At 38.6% G+C, this 24,213-nt stretch overlaps 1 protein-coding gene across 2 annotated transcripts in view; it reads right to left on the minus strand.

Moving 5' to 3' along the window:
* Positions 1 to 1,033: 1,033 nt before the first annotated feature.
* The window catches only part of hspa12a (heat shock protein family A (Hsp70) member 12A), an 86,321-nt gene continuing 63,141 nt past the window's right edge, over positions 1,034 to 24,213 (minus strand). The window contains exons 7-12 of one of the 2 annotated variants that reach the window (XM_033033948.1): positions 18,431 to 18,602; positions 10,809 to 10,895; positions 9,599 to 9,703; positions 5,858 to 6,116; positions 5,116 to 5,219; positions 1,034 to 2,527 (exon numbers count right to left, since the gene is read on the minus strand). In XM_033033948.1, the coding sequence (XP_032889839.1) occupies positions 1,890 to 2,527; positions 5,116 to 5,219; positions 5,858 to 6,116; positions 9,599 to 9,703; positions 10,809 to 10,895; positions 18,431 to 18,602 (1,365 nt within the window). In that variant the 3' untranslated portion in view covers positions 1,034 to 1,889. The remainder of the gene's footprint in view (positions 2,528 to 5,115; positions 5,220 to 5,857; positions 6,117 to 9,598; positions 9,704 to 10,808; positions 10,896 to 18,430; positions 18,603 to 24,213) is intronic. The other variant, XM_033033949.1, reaches the window with a different exon arrangement.

The raw sequence follows: 24,213 nt of genomic DNA on the forward strand, positions 1-24,213 counted from the left end.
GAAGCCAATGTTCATACCACTGGGGTGTAAACTACCCAAGCAAAATATAAGGTGCTCTTCCTCCAATTTGCTGGTGGACCTCACTCGGGCCATGGAGGAGGCCCAGGACAGAAAGGTCGGATTCGGAATGGGAGAGGGTAGTTGAAGTGCTGAGCCACCGGGAGATCAGGTTGGTTATTGCGAACTGAGTGGGGGTGTTGTGCGAAGGGGTCGCCAAGCCTGCGCTTGGTCTCACCGAGGTTGATTATATGCTGAATAATCCAACCACATTTTTGTATGGAAGTGGAAAGAAATAATAGAAATTGCATTCATTGCAACGTAAAAAGAGTTGAGATACTGTATTATAATTTTACTGCATGTCATTGTGATATATATCATGTCTTGATTGGTGAATATGTTTAGTTTGTGACTTTATTTGAAGCAGAAATAATATGTCAATGCTTCATTGAGCATAATTCCGACTGGTAACTACGCACTTCCTCCAAGCACATTATCGCACGGGTCATGCAAGCCGTCTTAAATGACCACCTAAACTGTCATTTGGCAACCTAAAAAGCTGCCTAGGTTGCCCGGCTGGAAACAGAAAAAAAATTAAGTGAGAGCCCTGAGGTATATTATTTATTCTGAGCTTCACATGAACAAGAAATGTATTTCCACCCTATATGGCAATAAACTGATCTGAATCAGAATATGCTTTGTATATTCCTAGCAACCTAGCTGTTGGGTACATAACCTACCAGATGATGGTGCTGTTGAACTTCAGGGACAAAATATAAGAGTGACTTCCTCAGAGCATTTCAAAATATTAAGCACAATGATAGAGTGTTAGCTGAACAGGGGTCATACAATTGCTTACTAAACAACAACCACCATGAATAATCAAGGTGAACTATTGTAACCTTCTTAATGTCAATATCAACCTGCAAAAACCATCTCAATTTCTTGGATCACAGATAAACAAGAGGCATTTATTTGAAATAACCTAGAAGGCAATTACTCCCCAAAAAAAAAAAAATTTCATAAAGTCAACAAACAGTGTCAAGAATGTGTTACTTTTATTGTGTTTACATCAGGAAGTGGCAAGGGACAAGGCAATCACTGGTGCATTACATCCGATTGTGTTTATGGAATTCAGCATTTTATACTCACATCAATTGATAATTTTGTCCGCCATTGAAAAAATGAAGCAATTATCAAATCAAGTCAATGTCAAGAATATTTTGGAAAGATTAACATCTTCAGTTCAAACGTTGATGAATACATGCGATTATACATGAAGCGTAGGCTGCAATTACAAATCAAACCCACCATATTCTTTCATTCCAATTCATTGTTACAATAAATGTAGCAAAATCAAATATTTTATATTTATACTTTTAATACTTGAAATAAAAGTATGTACAATGCTTTAAATATTGTACTGTATATACAAAAATAAAAATAAACATTGGTTTGGTTAGTTAGGAAAAGAAATCCTGAAATTTTTAATCTTTGCCCATTTATGTTGTCAACAGAATAAGTGCAATATGTGTTAAGTTACTGCATGATCACATCTGCACTTCATATCAGCACAGTATACATTAAGGAAGTAAATACTATTAAGCAGGCTGTGATATAGAGTAGCATTCTGTCATTTCTTTTTTTTCTTTAAAACCAGAACAAACTTAATTTCCATTCAGGAAGTATAGATATACTTGATCACCTTTCTGCATACATGTGGCATTTTGGAAGGGGAAGATTTCTTGGCATTCCAGAGGCATGGTGAAGTGGCACTGTTAGACTTTGTTTACAATGAACTCCCAATCTGAGCTATAATGATGATTTCCTGTTTTAGATGTAATCAATAATTCTGAATTAGGGCACCAGAGCTTTTGGGTGACTTTGACATTTTAGTAATTGAGGAAATCGATGCCAGCTTTGACACATTTGGAAGTGGTAATGTCAACAGCCATAGCTTTTACCTCAGTATCTCCAAACTGCATTAAAGTTTGAATCTCTCTCCGTGTTGGCAGTGACGGACAATCAGTTCCTGTTAGGTCAAGTCGAAGAGTGCCACACTTCTTCACACTGGGATCAGTGATGAAGTTAACATTATCATTTTCTGAGCAGTAAATATTGATCACTATAATCATTTGGGATGGCTTTGCTGGAGTATAACTGCGTTTGACAGTCTCTCCAAGTGCCACAGACTGGTCAGCTGTGATGAACTTGTCAAACACGTCAGTACACCAGCGAGTGCCATCTTTAACCAGCAGTTTCTCAGTGGGGTGCTTGCCTTCCACAAATCGATTGAGCACCCCGACTCCATAGGTCAGTGGTGAACGCCGCACTTTGATTATAGTGGGGTCCAACCCAAAGAGTACTGCCCCTTTCAGAATAGTGAGCCCCACATCATGAGGAATTATGACACGGCACTTATCGGCAAGGTTGGACTGAATGGCCTGCTGAAGTAAAGGTGACTCGGCGAATCCACCCACCAAGAACAGGAACTTTAAACCTGACACTTCAGGCTTCTGGAAGAGATTAACTGGAAAGAAAAAGCAATGTGTCAGAAATACTTCCTTGTAAAACACAGTTGAGCTTTATTATGATTTTCTGTATTACATTTTCAGTCAAACATGATTAATAAAATGGTTTCAGCCAAATGGATTTGAAAGGAATGCTTTTTTATCCGTAATGGAATGGAAGATATTACATATAATTGAATCTCATTTATGCAATGAGAATTTGCTTGGTCTTTGGTGGTTCCATTGCCAGGAGATTAATTAGGTCAAAGAATGCTTAGTGAGAAATAAATTCATCCAATGAAACATTAATATATGTGAAGTTACGGAACCAGTGGAACAGACAAATTAATGATCTCTCACCAGTTGATGGGAATCTCTGAAAGGAAGATATTAAACATTATAAATTAACACCTCTAAAATACAAGACATGGTTTGACAATGGCTTTATGTCCTGTTGTCATATGTACATGATATTGCTTCTTGAAGCTATCTCAGAAATTCTGAGTGAGTGCGATGTACAGTATATCTGGTTATTAAAACATTTTTTATTATGAATACATAAATGTGTTAAGATAAATCTCAACCCATAATTATGAGTGAAAATTGTTTCTGGATAAAACCTTGAATGTACAGTATTTTGCCTCGCATCATCATCGCGTTGCAATGGAATGTGGCTGTGTTATATGTGCGTATAAACAGGAAATGCTGTAATATGCACACAAAGGTCAGTAAACATCTGAAAGACAAAGGTCAGGATTGGGCTTTTTCAGAAGGACTTTCTCATCTTTCTTTTCCTGTAGATGTCAGTTCAACATATATCCATGAAGACTCACTCAATCGAAGAATGTATGAAATGTTGGTTATTGTGTTGATATTTAACAAAAATATGCATTCAGAGTATTGGAGATGAATCTTCCTGGAGAGCCTGTAATGTAATTTGGAAGTGCCTAAGACCATTTTGTCTTTCTCAAAGGCATTGGAAATGATTCATGAGAAAATTCATTTTGGAAGGAGGAGAGAGGGAAATTTCTTCCAGATTCTTGTGATTATTCGAAACATTTTGTCTGTAACCCAGATATACATTTTCTGTGCAAACTGACTCTTTGCTGTGAAAGACAAATCTGTTTTGTATCATGCTTTGGACATTATTGCTGCTTTATCCAGACAGATTCCTGATATAAAAGCCCCACATGGGTGATATGATTTATTGACAGTGATAACAGTGGATGTCACATTACAATTGAAATGAAAATGATATTGGTGATGCATTTTCATGTCACGAAAGTGTTGCACATTAGATAAAAGAACTTTGTTTATGTTCGAGAGTTCATAAATTATATGCATTGGAAAGCTGTGCACAAAAATCATGAAACGTCCTCGACATGTAGAGAAGATAATTAAAATGGCTAATGGAATGCTGACTAAACATGGTACTGGGTTAAAATCTATACTCCACCAGTACAAAGTCCTGGCTGGTCCATAATTAAAGTACTGTACATATCTCTGGGCAAGACACCATAGAAATGATATATTGGGTCTCGAGAATGATATCTGGAGCAACAATAACAGCTGAAACGTTTGAGAGAACTAAATATAGCAAAGGCCACAGGACTAAACAACATCTCAGTTGTGGTACTGAAGAGCAGAATTAGCCCAGCTGTTCCAGTAGGTTGCAACACCACTTGACATTGTGGAAAATTGCACAGGCATGAGTCATTCACAAAGGAGCATTCTAACAAATTACTTCAATTAGTGAACTCTCAGCAACGTGTTAGAAGTGTTGTCAAAAAAAGCTCTTCAAAAACCTCGTCACCAATTCACATTTTGGGTTTCACTAGGACCACATAGATCAAGGGTCAGCAACCTTGTTCTGCACAGGGACCACGACGCATGTCTGTGAGTGGATGGCGGGCCACATCTACCACGTGTTCACATAGATCCCGCCCCGGAAGGCAGGCATCAAATCACGTGTTCACGTGGATCCCGCCCCTTCGAGGATGCCACCCGGAGCACTGGCCCATAGTTACGGGCGCTTACAAACATGGCGCACCTATGGACCATTGCCTTGGCTCTGTCCTGAAGTCGGTGGCTCAAATACTCACACTCACTCATCCACAGCATATTGACAACCCCGATCCCGACAGTGAAGCCCAGACACAGGTGCGCGGCCGTGCCGGCGGCTTTGCGCAGGATGCGGTAGAGCAAGAGCTCAGCGTTCGGCCCCACTCGGCGGCTCCACAATTACGGCCGCCAGTGCAGTGCAGGCCTCCTTGCGTCACTGCGTCCGGGCGCCTCGGGCCCGGGAGTTACCGGAGATTAATCTTTTGCAACTCTTCCACAAATGGCAATCAATCACAGGTCAATTGTTAAGTTTAAATCTAATCTCTGATTGAATGACTTTTATTAACTCATGGGATCGAGGGACATGGGGAAGAGATGAGCATATCAGGTTATATCACAAGCTCTTTGCTTAGCTGAATAGGTTAATGCAGCAAAATAGCCCACACGTGATCTTACGTTTGCATGTATTAATGCTCTCTAAACTAACTTTTAATCAAACTTTAATCACATCCAATAACTTTTAGTCCAAAAATAACTTTGTACTTACGTAGATGTTGGACGATATGGTCAACTGTGGGCTTAAACAATGCGTTCATTGCATCCGGGTTCATCCTTAGCATTCCTTGGGATGACCACTTGACAAAATTCACACTGCCGGAGTAATTAGAATAGCCTTTGAGAGATTGAACAGTATGAGGTGTAAAGCCTCTTAACCCAGTCGCCAATTGCTCTGCCCCACTTCTTTGCTAACTGGAAGAGAACAATAAGACTTTAAAAAAAAGACTATGGCAAGGTAAGATGGGTCTTCTCACCCTGTTGCTATCCCACTGAGTAAGGGTCATTCACGCTAATGGGTTAAATGGTACTAACAAAATACTGTGCCCAGCCTTTGCTGCTGTGTTCCAGACAAAGCAGAAGGCAAATGTAAGTTATGGGATTCATAGACCACTTGTATTTGCTTGGCCTGGACATAGACCCCTCCCCTTTTCAAGATGTCAAACCAGGGAGCCATGAGACCACATCTAATGATGCATGTTTGGGTTGATCAGAAGGGCTAAGGTTAATTGGCCTTCGTAAATTGCCACTAGTGTGCCAGGACTGGATGAGAAAATAGAACTAGCGCGAATGGATGATCGATGGTCAGCATGGGCATGGTGAAGGGCCTGTATCTCTAAAACTAAAACATGAAAGGGAAGACTGATGAATGTTAAGATATTTACAAAAACGAGCAAAACAAACCAAAGTCATACAAATTAAGGTGTAGAGTACTTTTGTAGATTTTCACATACCTGCTTTTTCTCAGGGCATGTTCCACACTGTGACCTCGGAATTTCTTATAGTAATCGATGAATGAGAAAGGCAAGTTGATGTTGAGTGGATTGGTTCTTCCTGGAGCAGCAGCTCTTTTACGCGACTCGAATGCTATCATCAAATCTACCCATGCTGCTGGGCGCTTGATTTTAAACTGTTCAATGAAATCCTCCCCAAAAATTTTACAGAGAAGCTTTTCAAATTCATAGTCCACTCCTATGGAGCCATGAGGACCACCTGAAATTGAAAATAGTGTCTTATCAACAATATCAACAACTACTGTCAACGTAAAAGCTCCAATAATCTGGCATCTTGGTGACCACAGTGAAGCAAAGCTGGCAGATTTTCCAGCCTATTGGACATTAATCCTGTTAATACCCCAACATATACGTTATTCACTATTTTTGTGAACAAATCTGTAATAAAGATTCAACAATTCATTGAGTATAAAAGGGACCACTCGGAACAGAACGGGATGATCATGGGAAATGAGGCCACAGTGAGTTTAAAAGGAGCGCAGAAATCAGGGCACATTTGTCCTGAAAGGGAGAGCAGGAAACTATGCCCCAGTGAGTTTAAAGGTTGTCAGGGAAACAGGGCCCTTTTGTCTTCCAAGGGGCCACAGAAACAACTCCGGTGAATCAGTTGCCAAACCACCAGGATTTTTGCACAATGGGATTGAGGACTATTAAAGTTTTTCTATCGGTGGAAACATTAATGTTTTCATGGATGGGGTAAAAATGCTAATGTTTTTTTGGAAATAGATCAATGCTGTTGTACAACCATTTGTTATGATTTAATGGACCTAGTTCAGGGATTGGTGCTGAGGGAGGCATGATCAGTGTGTGACAGTGCAACAAGAATTGTAGTTAGTGGGACACTGCACAAAATCCAGCTACCCCCTGATGTCCAACATGTCAGGAAGTGTTGTAAATATTTCAAGCAGAAAGAAAAGACTCAGAAAGGAACTGGGGCAGGGTTTTTTTTAGAGATACGGTCTGGAAACAGGCCCTTCAACCCATCGGCTCCACACCAACCAATGATCGCCCGTACATTAGTTCTATCCTGCACATGGAGAGAGGACCACAGTTGGGTGTGAGGTGCTTCATCAGGGCATCATTTGGTGTTCAAATCTCAAATTACCTCTTTGTCAAGAAGAGGGATAGTTTAGGGCTTCAGTCAGAGGTCATGTCAGGGCTAAAGCTGGAGGTCAAGGGACAGAGGTCAAGTTAGGACCTTGGTCGGGATCAGTAAATTGGAGCTCAGAGCTAAGGAGTTATCAGGAGTTTGAGAGGAGTTGCAGTAGGAGCAGTGGTCATGACAAATCAAGGGCAATTAGGGGTTTGCGAGGGCAACTTAGATGTTGAGGTTAAAAGTCCATGAACAGCAAATATTTGGGGCCAAGTGAGGAGGAATCAGGAAGTTGAAAGCCAGGATCTTATGGAGACCAAAGTCAAAGTTGGAGAGTGAGATTAGTGGGTGCTGATTGTCGGTCCTGTTACAGTAAGAGATGCCAAAAAGAGCAGGGAAGTAAGAGAAGCTGCACAAGTGGTGCTCTCAATGATGGAGTGTAACAAATTCCCCCCAAATGAATTGCTTTTGAATTTCTTGGCCATGAAGATTATTTCAGCACTATTTTCTTTAAAAAATCTCTTAACAATCATTTCACGGCTTTTGAAACCATATAAATACATTTTGAATACTTCCCTGCAGAATATATGTCTGGTCCTGATACATTTTCTCACTGCTGTGGATTTGAGGGTCCCACAGTTATGCAAGATAATGTACTCTTTCAAACCATGATATAAAGGTGCTTTTCAATTGTTGTTTTATTCCCCACACAGACAGCTCACATACAACTAATTCTCCAGCAAGTAATATGGCTTGTCACTAATTTATCTAGATAAACCTATCCAACAAAACAGAACTTCTGCCTATCTGAAAATGGGTCAAGGCACTTTCCAAGAACAAGGGATCACGAAGTAGCATTTGGGCATGGGTTTTAATATCAGACCAAATGTGGACCGCATGTTCCTATCGTGCTTTTTGTAATTGATAAATTGAATGCAAACATAGCTGCCATCTTCTTGCTCAAAAGTGAGTAGAATGTTCAGCAATTCCTCTAAAGACCCATCTAGTGTTGTTGGTTGAAGAGTTGGGCTTGGGTGCCAGTGTCAGGTGGGGTTGATGGTAGACAATGAAGGCGTGGAGAATAAAAGATACCATCAAGAGGCTGCTCAATTCTCGAGACTTTCACTGGCCCCACAAAAATCATCTCTTCAGACATCCCTCATCCAAATTTGGAAGTGGTGTGATTTTAAGATGAATGAATAGTGCATTCCACACTTACTTCCACTGCACACCAAGAAGAATTCCAAAATTGTTTCCGGATGGTGACGGAAATATTGGTGTAAATGGGGTACCATTTTTATAAGCTACCAATGCCCAGATCCTTATGTCCCTTCTCATTTTCACCCCGATAGCAGTGGCAGATTTTGACAAGTTACATCTTCATATGGTCATTATAAGTGAGTTTAATCTTTTTTGTTGAAAATATACTTGCATTTAGATGGACAAGGGCTGATTAGAGGTAGTGAATATGGTTTTGTACGTGGAACATCATATCTCACAAATCTTATTGAGTTTTTGGAGATGTGACCAAAAAGGTTGATGAGGCTGGAGCTGTAGAGGTTGTATATATGGATTTCAGCAAAGCATTTGACAAGGTTCTGCATGGTAGGCTGCATTTAATAAAAACCTGTGGGGTGACTTTTGTTTTACACAGAGTGGTGGATATACAGAACGAGCTGCCAGAGTAAGTAGTTAAGGCAACTACTATCAAGATGTTTAAAATACATTCAGACAGGTACATGGATAGGATCCATGTTTAGAGGGATATGAGCCAAACGCAAAGCAGGTGGGTCTAGTGCAGATGTTGTGTTGTTGATGTGAGGAACTGGGGCCGAAGGGCCTGTTTCCACACTTTATGACTCTGTGACTCCGTATTTCATCCATATTATACTCAATTGGGAAATGTCTTTGAGTCTTCGGGGAACAGTGAAAGATATGTCTTTCTTTGTACCAACAATTCAATACATTCTCTTACAATGCATCAATGACACTCTTGTCTCATCCTTAAATAATGTATCTGTGAAGCATTTGACAGGTTGTTGCTTCAGAGTCTAGCCCTTCCACATCGTGAAAGCAGGGCTCTGTGCAGCGATCATTCCCTATGGAGCCTCAGCAGTAGCTGCACTTCCCTCATTCAAAGTGCATTGTTTGGCAGGGACTCATCGGATGACACATGAGTAGTGACCTTCTAGTACAGGTAAACTGTTTTATTTGTTGTCAAAATTCATCACTCTCACCACTGCTGCCTTCACTGATGTCAGAGTATTTGGTAGAATGCATACACAGAACTCCGGAAAAAAACACTTTCCACGGATATTCCATCAATGTTACAGCACTGGTGTGGAAGAACGTACTATCAAGTTCACCTCCAAGGATACAAGTTAGCATTAGCCTGACCTGAAAATGTTGCAAAATGCGAAATGGTGTTACTTGTCCACTAAGCATTCATAATAACCAGGGTACCTCAAGAGCAGGTATATAGGCTCGATTAACATTTCCATGTTACACATTATCTGAACAGTTGTACTGTTTCTTTGTAGTAATTAAAATATTATGTAACGTCAGTAGATACAGAAGCACCGCTTTACCTGAAGCTTTATAGAGTTCTTTCAGGTGTCCTTCAGGTAGTTTAACCTCATGGACAGTGAGATCTACAGTACCCCCTCCACAGTCGACCACAAGATAGCGATCACCTAACAAAACAAGCACACTCGTAAAGGACTTCATCATAATATAAATTTATCAATGTATGTACCAACATTACCAACATGACATTACCAAATTGTTCAAGTGCAGTCTTTTAAATACATGTTGTAGTTACACATCCATTTACTTCAAGCTAGAGTTTAACACTGACCATCTGCCCTTCAACAAAATTTACTTAACCATTGTTTTTCAGAAAGACCATACAAGCTTGCAATTTTGCATCTTAAATGATTTACAAATTAAATAACTATTTGCTTGCAATAAGGAATCACCAATTCTGCACAGATCCCTAGACCACATAAAGGTTAAAATACCTTTAAGCTATATATAATACATTGGTTAGTGACTTCTTGCCAAAATCCTGCCAGCCTTTTAAATACATGTTGTAGTAATACATCCTTTTATTTCAAGCTAGTATTTAACACTTACATTCAAATCTTGTTAAAATAGCTCACACTGAAATCTGCTGCAAACACGTTTGTTGATATACAATAAAAACACACACACAGACAAAATTCAAGTCCCATTGTATTACCATTCACAGTATGTGGTAATTAACTTAAACATGCCATATTATCTAAATAGTGCTTTTGCTTTTTTTTTCTCATATGCACTTCTGGCAGAGGTGATAATCCAGCATGCTTATATTTAGATAAACATCTGTAGCTAACTAAACAAGGTCTATGTATTTTATGGAAAATACTGTACAAAATATATTAGGTAAGTAAAATATTACAAAATTACTACATAATATTTATTAATTTTTATGACTGAGATTATATTCTATAGAAACCACTTTAAACTAATTTCGACAAATTTATTGTGGAAATGTGAACTTCCATAAAGAATTAAATTGTTAAAGATAAATGATAGAGATGCAGTGAGGCAAGGTGCAAAAGCAGCACAACCGTGTGAAGCCAGTTACACATTGCAGTGAAGTAAAAGCAGCCTTTTATCTTTGATCTCTCTTCCTACTGTGATTTGTACAATGTATCACGGGGGAAAAAAATGCAGTGTTAAACAAAAAAACAGCACCATTGCCAGCGACATGAAAATAGCAGGAGCCAAGAATGGCAGGAAAGAAGGCACTACCTTGCTCCAATTCTGACCAGATTTCTCCTATGACATTTTCCACCAAAAAGGTGCGACTCTGTCGATTACGGCGTGTGTATTCTTTAGCTAGTTGTTAATAGAGAGAAAATAACTGAGCGTAATACAGAAAGAAACAGAACTGTTGTCAACCTCCAACAATTGAGTCACGTCAGAAGGATTTGATTAGAATGTAGGAATGGAATAAGGAAGCTGGGAATGCATGGATTTTCGTAGTTGATAAACTTTTGAATGGTGTCAAGGAAGTCACAGGATATGTATATAATAATAGCCTCAAAATATCACAACAGAAACTACGTGTATATGAAATTCCTTTCCACTATTTTCATGGAGTAAGTTGTTTCATTTAAATGAATTAGGAAAATAGCAGACCAAGGAAAGTCATAAAACATGATGGCTCTTTTTCATTATACATGCAATATCTTCTATACATATTTAAGGTTGACATTTAAAGAAAAATAATACAAAAACACTTATTATCCTCAATAATTCAGATTGTCATTCAATTCTGTTTAATTTTGTCTGCCAGTTTAAAGTTACCTTGTAAAATTTTATAATAACTGGTTTAACATATATCTTATTAAAGGGTACTAATATTATTGGATGCAAATATGCCAACTTCCTTCGGAAAAGGATTGACATAGATTAACTTCCTTGAAACACAGCATTACTCTTGAAGACCTAAATTTTGTTTTAATTGTGCTAAATAATTTGAGTTTTGTTTCCATTCGAAGTGCTGAAAGATTTGAACTTGGATATAATTTGTTTTTCTATAATCTGGGTCACATACAGATATGATCTTGCTTCAGCAAGGCACCATTAAGAAAATAAATGCTTATTATTTTCATTTTTGTATTGCTTGGCCCGATTTTGTAGCTAAAGTGAATTAATAGAATTATAGATATCTTGAATGTTAGGGGAATTGCTCTGAGAGATATTTTGTTAGTTCAGATTCATCCTGCTGTATAAATCATGTATAGGTACTGTATGAAACAAAGCCTTCCTGGTTGCAAACAAAATAGAGAAATAGAAACAATAAAATGCAGAATGCAGATAAAAATGGATATAATGATGAAGAAACGTATTTGTAATATTAATCAAGATGACTTTGTTCATTATTTTAACTGTCTCTTTAAGTCATCTGAAGACATTGGTGCAACATGACATTCTGAGGATACGCGGCAGTATTATATAACCAAATGTTCCTCTCTTGTACTTGTTTCCAATTTTCTTCTGAAAAAAAATAGCTGAAGTTGGGTTAAGATCTTACCTGCTTTGGCAATCAACAGCCTTTATTTTCCCTAACTTTATGCCCAAGTCTGGTTGGAGCTGGTGGGTTTTTTGAGAATGTGAGTGGAGGACATCAAAGATCAGATGTCATCCACAGACTAAAAAACAATCATGATCTGGTAATACTTGACTTTTTCTCTCCTGTCTGTGTTAAGGACACAATAACTAATGCAATTTCCCTACTGCTCTACTGTTGATTTTCCAGAGACTGAAGGCCACATCTATGAGCACCCTCTTTAATGGACCCCAGAATCACATAAATGGATGCAAGAGAACGAGAGTTTGCATTCATTTTGAAGAAAATTGTCAACTGATTGATCTCACTTTCAGGTGAGTGGAATTAAAAATGAAAAGTTCAAATCACCACAAGCAAACCATAATAATTATTAATCTAAAATCACGTATGTTCACATGCACTTAAACAGTCCATATAAGGAATCATTACTTAATTTAATTTGCCTTGCAAGGAGGTTCACCCATTGAAGTTTCAAAATGTTTTATGCAATGATGATTGAATTTTCAGCATGTATGTTAAGAATGGCCAAGCTTCCATGCTACCAGCTCAGGGGTATGACACCAGCAATCATGCATATAATGTATATACAACTTTTATTCAGGCAAAATTCACATGCTTTTGTGTACTGTGTGCTCATCATCAAGTATATTTTAATTTCATTCCCCATTGAAAACTAAATACATAGAAAGCAACTTTTGAGTGTGGATTAAAATGTAACTATCCAGGCAAAAATAAGTGCATCTCAGAGATCTCCTCTGTTATTAATCTGAGTATAGCCTACAGTGATCCACAGTCAGCAATATAACTCTAGTTTACTGATAGCACCTTGCACTGTATCCATGGATACAGGTGATAGACTTCAGTTGCTGAATAACTGTGGCTTTGTATAAAAGTCAAACTTTGAGAATAATGACTGCTTCACTGAATTGCTTCAGTAAATGACCAAGTTAACCTGCTCTCTGGTTTTAATAAACGTGGACAAATTTGATGAGCTTAAAAGCAATTGCAGTATTACATTTGGGTTTTTAGTTATTCTTGCTCAATTTATTAAAACAGTCATCCAATTATTCAAAGTGCACGAATTTACTGTTTCTTATTTTATCCTGTCCGCTAAGGACAAACTGAAGGAATGAAAGGCCTGTCTTCCGTTAGACAAATGCATAGAAATCAAAACACAACTAAGTAACTGCTTATTAAGACTAAATAGTACCCCATAATTTATTCCCTCGCATAAACAGTGTCAATATAAATTGTATTTTCCTTTATTCTATTCAATACATGACCAGCTTCTTTTTAACCTATTCTTAAAAAGTTGATATAATATTTACTCTGATCATTAATTTTGCTTGTGCATCCCAACATCTGTGGCAAAATCATCTTTTGCTTGAGGTTATAAATCTCTTGATCTATTCTTGAATTTGTGATGAGATATTGAAAGTTACTTGGACTAGTTCAGGTGTGCGAAATAGGGTGCGTATTGTTGACTGATGGCAATCATCATATAATTAGGTTTCACGTCTTTGCAGAAAGAGAGGCAGGAAAATCAAAGCCGAATCTGGGAAGCTAAGTTCAGTGATTTGAAAAAGTGATCTGGCACAAATAGAATAGAAATAAAGATTGCCGAGTAAAACTGCAAATGAACAAAGGCTTGTCTTCAAAGTAGAGATAGTTCAGATACAAACACAGCATGGTCTCATTAGAACAAAGGTAATGACAAACAGATTTCAAATCATTAAAGCAAAAGAAAGAAAGGTTTATATTAAATGTTAGCTACAGAATAAAATTAAAATAGGGAGTACTCAGAGAGTGCAAAAGTGTAAGAAGGATAAATGAAGAGTTTGGGGAATGATTAGTCGGCAAGATAAAAGAGAACACAAATAACCTATTCAGGATTCCACAACCAATGAAAGCAGTATCTTTCTGTTTACTTTGTCCGATTCTAACTTCAAGTACAGATCAAATTGCCCTGTAATCTCTTCTATTCCAATGATTCCACCTCAAAAGAGAGACATTCTTTTATTCTTTAAGTAATAGTTATTACTTTCTAAGTATATACTTAAAACGAAGATAAGATGGAACTCATTTTTTAAACTACAAAATATTTCCCTTTCACATGGAACTTGGATCTTTGATCATGAAAGCAACTCCTTTGCACACTCTGCACATCAGTTATTGAGCAACACCACAAAGTTCATTTCTGCAGTGTAGTGTTATGGGCTAAATTACCCAATCTTCATTTTAATACCTGTACCCATCTGAGGACACGGTTAGCAGAAAGCATCAGATCTTTAACAAAATTCTAACAAATGATCAGGACAGCTTTTAATAAATAGTCAAGGTGCACCAGGTTTTGGGTTTAGGTTTATTCCCCCACCCACTACAAATATTAAAAAGAGTGATGCTCAAACAGGAGTGTACATCCTGAGACATTCCATGATGGGAGGGAAACACTGCAAGATGGTAACTTCTACTCATAATGTGCAGTTCTTAATGCAGAGAGTACATTCAGAGGAAATGCCTAACTTAATAAATGAAGAAACATAAATAAATTGAATTTTAAACTGAGTAGTTGATTATTTTTATTTCTTTATGTAGAGGCATGGAATATACGAGTCAAGAAGTCATGATGCAGTTCTATAGGACTTGTTAGGCCGCATTAAAGTTTTGTGTGCAGTTCTGGTTGCCCCATTACATGCCAGATATGGAGGCTTTGGCGAGGGCTCAGAGGAGATTTACAAGAATGTTGCCTGGATTAGAGAATTTCAGCTGCAAGGAGAGGTTGGATAGACTTGGATTGTTATCTCGGCAATGTCAGAGCTTAATTGGAGACTTGATAGAAGGATATAAAATTATGAGAGGCATTGATAAGGTAGTCAGTCAGAACCTTTTCCCCCCAGGGTGGAAATGTCCAACACAAGAGAACATAGCTATAAGGTGAGAGGGAAATAGTTTAATGGAGATTTGTTGGACATGTTTTTTTTAATACAGAGAGTGGTGAGGGCTTGGAATGCTTCATGAGACCAGGCATCATGTCCGGCACAAACATTGTGGGCAAAACTGCCCATACCTGTGCTATACTGTTTTATGTTCCATAAAAATGTAGAAAATGTCCAACCAAACTAGTTCCTAATTAGAGACTGCATCAGAGGATACTACTCACTCTTTCCCACAGGAACATTTGTAGTAACTTTCAATCTTAATCCCTAAAGGTCAGATGGCTATTCATTGAACATTAGAGAGTGAAAATAGACTGCCAGGGTCGCTAAGCCCATTGACTTGTCATTTATTTTTGTTGTTTTTTTAGTTTGGCTGCCATTAACTGCAGCTAATACTGGTAAATCCCATTTTTGACTCCCATGTTCTCTTGCTTCAGAATAACATGAATAGGACAAATTTGTAGCATGCAAAATAGGGATGCGCAAACCCATTGTAGATGCAATGGACTATTGTTCTAGTTATAACAAAAAAATAATTCTTCAAATCAAAATGCATGCATGCAAAATATAACATAGCGTTACAAATCAATTACCTGACTTACTCAGGGTATTACAAACCTTTTTCTTCTATTGACACAGAAGATCTTGCATTTGATCTTTTTAAATGAATCTGATTTGTGCAGTATTATTTTAACTGTGATTTATTCCTTCGGTGTAATCCGAAATATATTAGTTGGGGCTTCTGTCAGAATCATATTCTGAGGCTTTTAGCATTGATTATTTGTAAGAATTTGCTTTGCTAATAAATATGCTGAGCATTGAATAAAACATTGTCAGAATGCTTTGACAAACACAAATAACAAAGCCAGCAGGACAACAGAATCATTTCTCTATCCAAATTAAAATTTAACAGGGTCACATCCATTTTAATTTAGTCCAAGGCTGTTGGGAACTGAGCAGTATTCTTTTGTTCCAAAAAATTCATGTCGGCTGGTTGGAATTATTTATTGAATGTGAATGAAAATTATTTTTACAAGTAGTGTATAATAAAGATATGAAATCTCGAAGGCTTGACCCAAAAATCAATGTTAGTAATGCTAGAAATGTTTGGATTATTGTTTGCCCTTGATGGACCAGGGAGAGGGGAGAATATACAAGAACAGACATAGATCTTTGGGATAAATGGATCACCACCTTTATGGAAAATTGTTTCCACAATTGTTGTTAAAAATTGATTTACACTAAAACTTTGTTAACCCAGCACCCTTGGTACTTTGGTGGTGCTGAACTAATGCATTTTCTGGGTGATTTGGATGTTACTCCTATTAATAGTTAATACACATTCTCATTTCACTTTTTTTAGATGTTACACAGTAGTAGATTTTTTTTCCAGGGAGCTTAACTTTGCAAATAGAATATGGTGAATTTTAGCTTGTAGGTTTCAGTTTGTATGTTTCAACTAGTCAAAGCACACTGAAACATACAAATACATACAAGGCACTAATATGGATGCAAACATACATACCCATGTCCCTGACCTCAACCTGGTCATGCACATGGTCCATATTCCAGGCCCCAGACCCACAATCAGCCTGCTGTCATGATCCTAGCCCCAGCTGTATCCTGACCTTCATTCTGGGCTCATGAGTGAGTTAGTGCTAAATTATTAGGGATTTCTGAAAAGCTAGATCATGGATTAGCAGAGTTTTACTGTAGAGGCATAGATCACATCAAAAAATGCATGGCATTTGAATAATATGTCACTCCAATGAAAATTGCTGTCCATTATTTTGTGATATTTTATATGTGATTGGCACGAAGGCAAGAAGTAATAAGCTTTCAAGAAGAAGCAATATTTGGGAAATACTTTAAGAAATGTATTACCATGTTTTAGGCAGACAGATTTCCAGTCATTAAAAACAATATTAAGTTTTCTTATCCACTATACTCTGACCATGCACATATTATGAAATGTGCATTTAAATGTTTGCAATTTATTAATTTTAATACATGGGGAATTGCCAACACAGCCAGCACACCACAATTTCTTTAGGTCTTTGTACTCTTGATGTGGTTCAGTGGAACTTAATTGATGATGAATCAATAATACTTTGGAAACGATAATCACAGAAAATTCAAAGAAAATAGGAGTACTTAATCTGGTAATTCCTTTACAAACAGTGGGCTATTCTAGGGAGGAATGTAAGCTGTTTAATTTTATGTCTGTGAACTAAATTTCAGATTGTCAGACTCATACAGTGAGTCAAATATTGTGTGAAGGGCAGCCTTGGTTATTAGCAATGGTAAACAGTTGGGGTACTGAACCAACACTGAAAAAACAAATCTAACCAGGTAATTACCAGCTAACAAGAAGGAATGATAGATTAAATGCCAGCCGTCTGAAAAAAGGCTAACAGAGCTAGTGATATATTAACCAATTCACACAATATCAATAGAGAAAATAAATGTGCTGAGCTTAGTTTTGGAAGTTCAGCATAAATGGAAATAGATTGCATTTGGTATATTAAACTTAACATGAGAAAATTGGTATGAGCTTAGGATCATTCTTGCAATGGATGATACCTGCCTGTGAATTTGCTGAAAACCCTCTCAAAAACACTCGTGATTACAACCTGGTGTTTTTCACATAGCGATATTAATTAGGGATCTTGATTCATGATGATCAGATGGCTTACTTCTGTTCCTGTCATATTTACCTCATATTTAATTGTAACACAGAGGAGACCATTTGGTTCACCCACTCTATGGTAGCAATCTCACCAATCTTATTTCCCCCATTAATTTCTCTGAGACCTATTCGCTCATAAATACCCATTAACATCCCGTGATTCTTTCATTAATCACCCCTTCACTGGGGATAACTTACTGCAGTCAATCAATCTACCAACCAGCACACCTTTGGAGCACAAAGTGCTTGAGTCATTTAGTGGGTCAGGCAACATCTCTGGAGGAACTTGGAAATAAATTGGAATATTTAGGGAAAGCATCAATATCAAACTCTGGCACTACCAGCTGCATTGCTACACAGCTTTTGACTTTCCAGGTTCCTGGAATATCTGGCTTTATGCAGCAGACACTGGAATGTAAGTTAATTCACGTCACTGCGGTATTATTAACACATATCAAATGCCAACTAGTTTCCTGGGAATATAAACGTCACCCATTACTTCTCTCCAGAGATGCTGCCTGTCCCACTGAGTTACTCCTGCATTTTGTGTCTACCTATGGAAGTCAATGGTTGGGAATCTTCTGCTATATTTTATCCACAGAGATAGTACTTCATTTCTATTTGAATACGTTGTGATATTTGGACCCTCAAAGTAATAAACAGGCAAAGATACCATGTGTTATTCCAGATGCAAGTGTTTCAGTGGGGCTATACCCATTCACAGCCTCCATGCCACTGAGGTCAATCATCTGATGTAGGCGGAGTTTCCGGCAATAGATGGAGGCAGCTTCAGGTTCAAGTGCAATAATAAGCTGCTCTGGGCAATCAGGAGATGCTAGACCTGCCTGTGGGAGTAAAGGAAAGAGTAAAGATTAGTCCAGTCGAAGAGGAACCTAGGATCACAAGGAGGTCATGCAACATATTGACCCCATTCTGGCCCAAATGCAAAATATTACAGATGCCGCAAATCTGAAATAAAACCAGAAATCACTGGAAATACACAGGTGGATCTGTGGTGAGGGAAACCAAGTTAATGTTGCAAGGACACAGCTGGAGTAACTCAGTGGATCAGGCAGCATCTCTGGAGAACATGGATTGGTGATGTTTCCGGTCGGGACCCTTCTTCAGGCTGGGTTTAAAGAAGGGTCCCAACCTAAAATGTCACCTATCCATGTTCTCCAAAGAAGATGCCTGATCTGCTGAATCACACCACACGTTGTGTCCTTTTGTGGAAATCAGCATTTGCAGTTCCTTTTTTCTATTTAATGTTTCACAACAATAATTGCATTCCAATTTATGTTTGGTACAAACATTTTAACTGTTTAATCAAGTTTGTTAATAATGAGTGGACAATCACACAAACAAGATATTCTTAGAAAACATCCAGTGATGTTGCTGTCGGTAGCACCAAATTATCAGTTATTACCTTTCTTATTTTAAGCATTTCTAAGTATTTATTCCACTTTAAAATATAATTGTTGATTTTGCATCTGTGATAATCTAATCCACTGCACCCCATTAACTCACAATGTTGAGTGTGCAGTGGCACTTGGCATCAGAACTCATGTCAATGGCCTTCCAATTCAATCTGTTTACATTTATTTTCCCTCTTGTAAGTATGTGGATTATGTGGAGATATTGGCATCTCATGGCCATTCCCAATGTCGAGATGGATCACTGCCCGGGTCCATACTTGGCGCATCACCAGCAAGTTTTAATTTGTTCATGTCATAATGCACCAACTATAATTTGCTGCCACGGCTATTCTTGCACAGGCCATTTTATATTGAGGATCTTTATCCTACTACCCTGTGTTTCTTTCAAAGCAGCAGCACTGCAATGAAGTCTGGTGGAAATTGAGCCAGAACTGATAATATTGTATTCTCATTGAATACTTTTTTTCCCCCAATCTATTCTAAACTCATCAACAAGTCTTAACCTGGTACAATAATTTGCATCTTTACCTTCTGCCTATTATAGAGGACTGCATACTTCATTTGTAATAATACTTTCAAGTGGTCACCAGAGTTTAAATTCACAATTTAAAGTGTTCTGGCTAACTCCATCTTACTCATCATCATCGTTGAAAACATCAAGGGGCACGGTGCCTTACAATGTTATGTGCAACAGTGATTGCAACTTCTACTGAAGTGTGGATGGCTGTTGGCTCGCTAGGTGCTCATCTGCCCTTTGACAGGTCTTGTTTTTGGTCCTGCTAGGGGTCCACAGCCCCCTCCGCACCTGGCAAACCAGGTGGGGGAAACTGTTTAGTCACCGACTATGGAGCAGGTAGCACGGGATTACATGGTAACCGTGGTGGGGGGGAACGCCCCCCGACATGACCTGCACTAGAAACTGATTACACTGATCTCTTTCCATGATAGATCAGCAGGCAGCTGCGCTACTGCTCACATTGATATCTTGAATATAAATATTTTCACTAATCTACAAATTACTGCTGGACACCAAATGCTGGAGTAATTTAGTGGGTCAGGCAGCATCCCTGGGAAAATGGATAGTAATTTTTCGGGTTTGGACTCTTCGGATTGATTGTAGTGAGGAGAGTGGGGGAAAAAACTGGGAGTGAATTAAAGAAAACAGGACAAATCAGGGCTTGCAACAGGTGACCTCGGGTAAGGAGGTTCCCTGATAGGCTGACTGATAGTTTAGATTTGTCCTGGTTTTTCTTCATTTCCAGTTTCTCCCCAACCTTCCTAGTAAAATCAGTTTTCTCCGGCGATTCTGCCTGACCTGCTGAGTTATTCCAGCATTTTGTGTCTATCTTTGAGTTAACAACTCGGATGGTTGACCTTGCAGGTAACTTTTTCTCTCCTTACGGATGTCCCTTAATCTGTACAGCTGTCCAGCATTTTCCATTCAATTTAAAAGGAATATTATGCTGCCTCATCATGTAGCTCTTTAATTTCAATTACTGGTCTAATATGTCATTACTTACATCTGTACTGTAAAATACATTCTCAATACTAACCCTTGCATTCCAAATGCAATTTGGGCCAATGAATAAATTCTGCCGTACTTCACATATAAAATTCCTGTGTTAAAGCTCATATCTGCTGATTGGAATTATTTATTGAATGAGACTGAAAATATGTCTCCTGTGCTAAAGTTGAGCTTTGGTTTGCCACTTTTATCACCTGCAAGCCCACTTTTAATAAATTATGTGTCAGGACCCGTGAGTGGTTTTGTTCATCCATCCTGTTTCCTGCCACGAGCTTTTGTTCAGTTTGTTTCCTAATGTTGTTGTATTAAATGGCAACTGTGTCACTTTTTCAATTTCGCAGATTTTCACTTTCCTTTACAATTCATTGAGGGGGAAATATTTCAGGCACCACCAGGGTGTTAATCTGGCAGAACAAATTATGCAGCTGTTGTCTAACCCTGTCAATTTCCATTTCATTAAAATCATAGAATGGCATTCAGACCATTATTAATCTTGTTTAGTGAAGACTAAAACTTGTCAACCTATCTACTAATTTATCTTGAAGATAGACACAAAAAGATAGAGTAACATCCCTAACCAGTCTGACGAAGGGTCATGGCCCATGTTGAGATGGCTGATGTTTTGGGCCAAGACCCTTCTTCAGACTGGTTAGGGATAAGGGAAAAGAGAGATGTAGACGGTGATGTGGAGAGATAAAGAACAAGGAATGATAGATATGCAAAAAAGTAAAGATGATAAAGGAAACCGGCTGTTTGTAGGGTGAAAATGAGAAGCTAGTGTGACTTGGGTGGGGGAGGAATAGAGAGAGAGGGAATGCAGGGGCTACCTGAAGTGAGAGAAATCAATATTCATACCACTGGGCTGTAAGCTGCCCAAGCGAAATATGAGATGCTGTTCCTCTAATTTATCTTGATCTACAAAGTAGAATATAGGTGGAACCAGGCAACAGCAACATCACAAATCTTCTTGAAAATCTCTTAATCCTTTTAATCTCTAGGCGCATTGCCGCAGAAACATTTTGGAATTTAACTCCCTTCCTTGTCCTCATTCTTGATGTTTTTTGTCATCGGTAAATAAGGCTAGACACAATGAACCGCAGAAGTTGGTTTACAAACAAAAAACACAAAGAGCTGGAGTAACTCAGCGGGTTAGGCAGCACATCTGGGGAACACGGATACACAATGTCAAGTAGGGATCCTTCTTCAGACTGGACAAATCTAATCTGGATGCGTGGTGCAGAACCTTAGCACCCAGAACCGGTTGGTCTTGTCAAAGGCAAAAATGCCAGTTCAGTTCAGTTTACTTTATTGTCACGTGTACCGTGGTACAGTGTTGCGTGCTAACCAGTCAGCGGAATGACAATATATGATTACAGTCGGGCCATTCGCAGTGTACAGACATATGATAAGGGAATAACGTTTAGTGCAAGGTAAAGCCAGTAAAGTCCGATCAAAGATAGTCTAAGGGTCCCCGATGAGGTAGATAGTAGTTCAGGACTGCTTGCTAGTTGCGGTAGGATGGTTCAATTGCCTGATAACAGTTGGGAAGAAACTGTCCCTGAATCTGGAGGTCTGCATTTTCACACTTCTATACCTTCTGTACCAAAATGTCTGGAACAGGAAATAAACTAGCCTCAAAGTTGTTCTCCTGTGATATGAAAGCCGCAGTAAGTTTGTTGTTTATAATCTGCCCGCCAGCCTTCATTTCAGTCATTTTAACCACAGACCAGATTTTCTAGATCTTAGAAAACAGAACAGCTGAAATCGGGCGAGAAAGGTGAAACTATGAGATGAATGTTTATGTATCACTGGATGTGGACAAGAAGAAGCAGAAGTATTCATTCCAGGCAGTAAACCTCTCTCCATGCAGTGTTAGAACCTCCCGATCATATTTGCTTGACCAGGGGTTTATCACTTCCTTGTGAACTCCCTCTCCAGACACCAATGAACATCACACCCTGAAACTGGCTATCCTTTGATCACAAAGCACCACTTGCAAATGGGTTTCATCCATGACCCCACACCACGTCCACCTGCTCATAACTGGGCTCCTTAGGCTCTCTGTGGTCTGGATGATCTCTCTCACTTGCATACCTTTGAATGCACCAACTAATTATTGTAGAGTAGTGAAGAGTTCCTCAGTGACAGCATTGCACTAAACAATCAAACCACCACTGGGTAGGAACCTCACTTAAAAAGCCCTGCTATTAAATTCTGCAAAACATTCCAGAATTCTATTCTTCCTTACAATGCCTTTCACTATCTTCAATTGTCATTACTCCCATTCACCATCAATCCCAAAATATTAATTTCCTTCAACATTGAATACTAATTGTTATTGGCAGCAAAATGGCGCTGTTGGTCGAGCTGATGCCTCACTACATCAGAGACCAGGGTTCCATCCTGGCCTTGGGTGCCGTCTGTGTGGTGTTTGCTCGTTCTCCCTGTGACTGCGTGGGTTTTCTCCGGGTGTTCTGGTTTCCTCCTGTGGGAATTCCCACATCCCAAAAGTGTGCAGGTTTGTAGATTGAGTAGCCCCTGTAAATTTCCCCTAGGTAGTGTGTAGGGAGTGAATGAGCAAGTGGGATAACATAAAACTAGTATGAATGGGTGCTCGAGGGACAGGGAGGTTGACAGGGAGTCGGTGGGCCAAATCGCCTTTCCCACGCTGCATTTCTAATCTTCTAAAATAAACAAGAGGATTCAACTGACATAAATTTAATGATGCAAGAAGCAGGAATTAAGAAGGACATCCATGATGTCTAAGATATTGTTCATTCCACTCTGGTTTAAACATCCCCGGTGAAAAGCGTCTTCAAAATTTCTGCCAAAGACAAATGAAGTAAAACTCCAGAAAACCGTCATATCTTTCGCTCCTGTGCTGGGATATCCATACTGGATTATGTGCAATGCCTGCAGTACAGTAACAACTACAATCCCAAAATGAATGATCATTTCTATCCTTGCAGACTTCACTCTTCTCCAAAATAAATATTCATCCAACTCATTGAAAGGGGAGATACTTTTTTATACTGTTGTATGGAAGTAATTCTTTAAATTTTTCTATTTTAATATTATGATCATTCAGATAATTTCATCTGATAGCTAGATTTGCTGCTTAAGATCTGGCAATTGTAAATATAAGTTCAGAAAACGATCTAAAATTTAGCAATCGACCAACGGCAAAATCAAAACCAGCACTGAATTACTGGACTGATCATTCCCAAAAATATTTCAAGAGGTGGCCTCCATTGCTCAAAGGGAAACAAGCTAAGCCTATCCAGTATTTTCCCATTTCCCCAAAATCCCCCAATCCAGGCAACATCCCGATGATAAAACAAAGGGCTACAGATGCTGGTTTATACACAAACACAAGAAGGGTCCAGACCCAAAACATCATCTAAGTAAGTATGTTTATTGGCCAAGTATTCACATACAAGGAATTTGCCTTGGTGCTCCGCCCACAAGTAACAACATGACATACAGTGACAGTAA

This window comes from Amblyraja radiata, chromosome 15 (genome assembly GCF_010909765.2).
Source record: "Amblyraja radiata isolate CabotCenter1 chromosome 15, sAmbRad1.1.pri, whole genome shotgun sequence".
Classification (NCBI taxonomy): Eukaryota; Metazoa; Chordata; class Chondrichthyes; order Rajiformes; family Rajidae; genus Amblyraja; species Amblyraja radiata.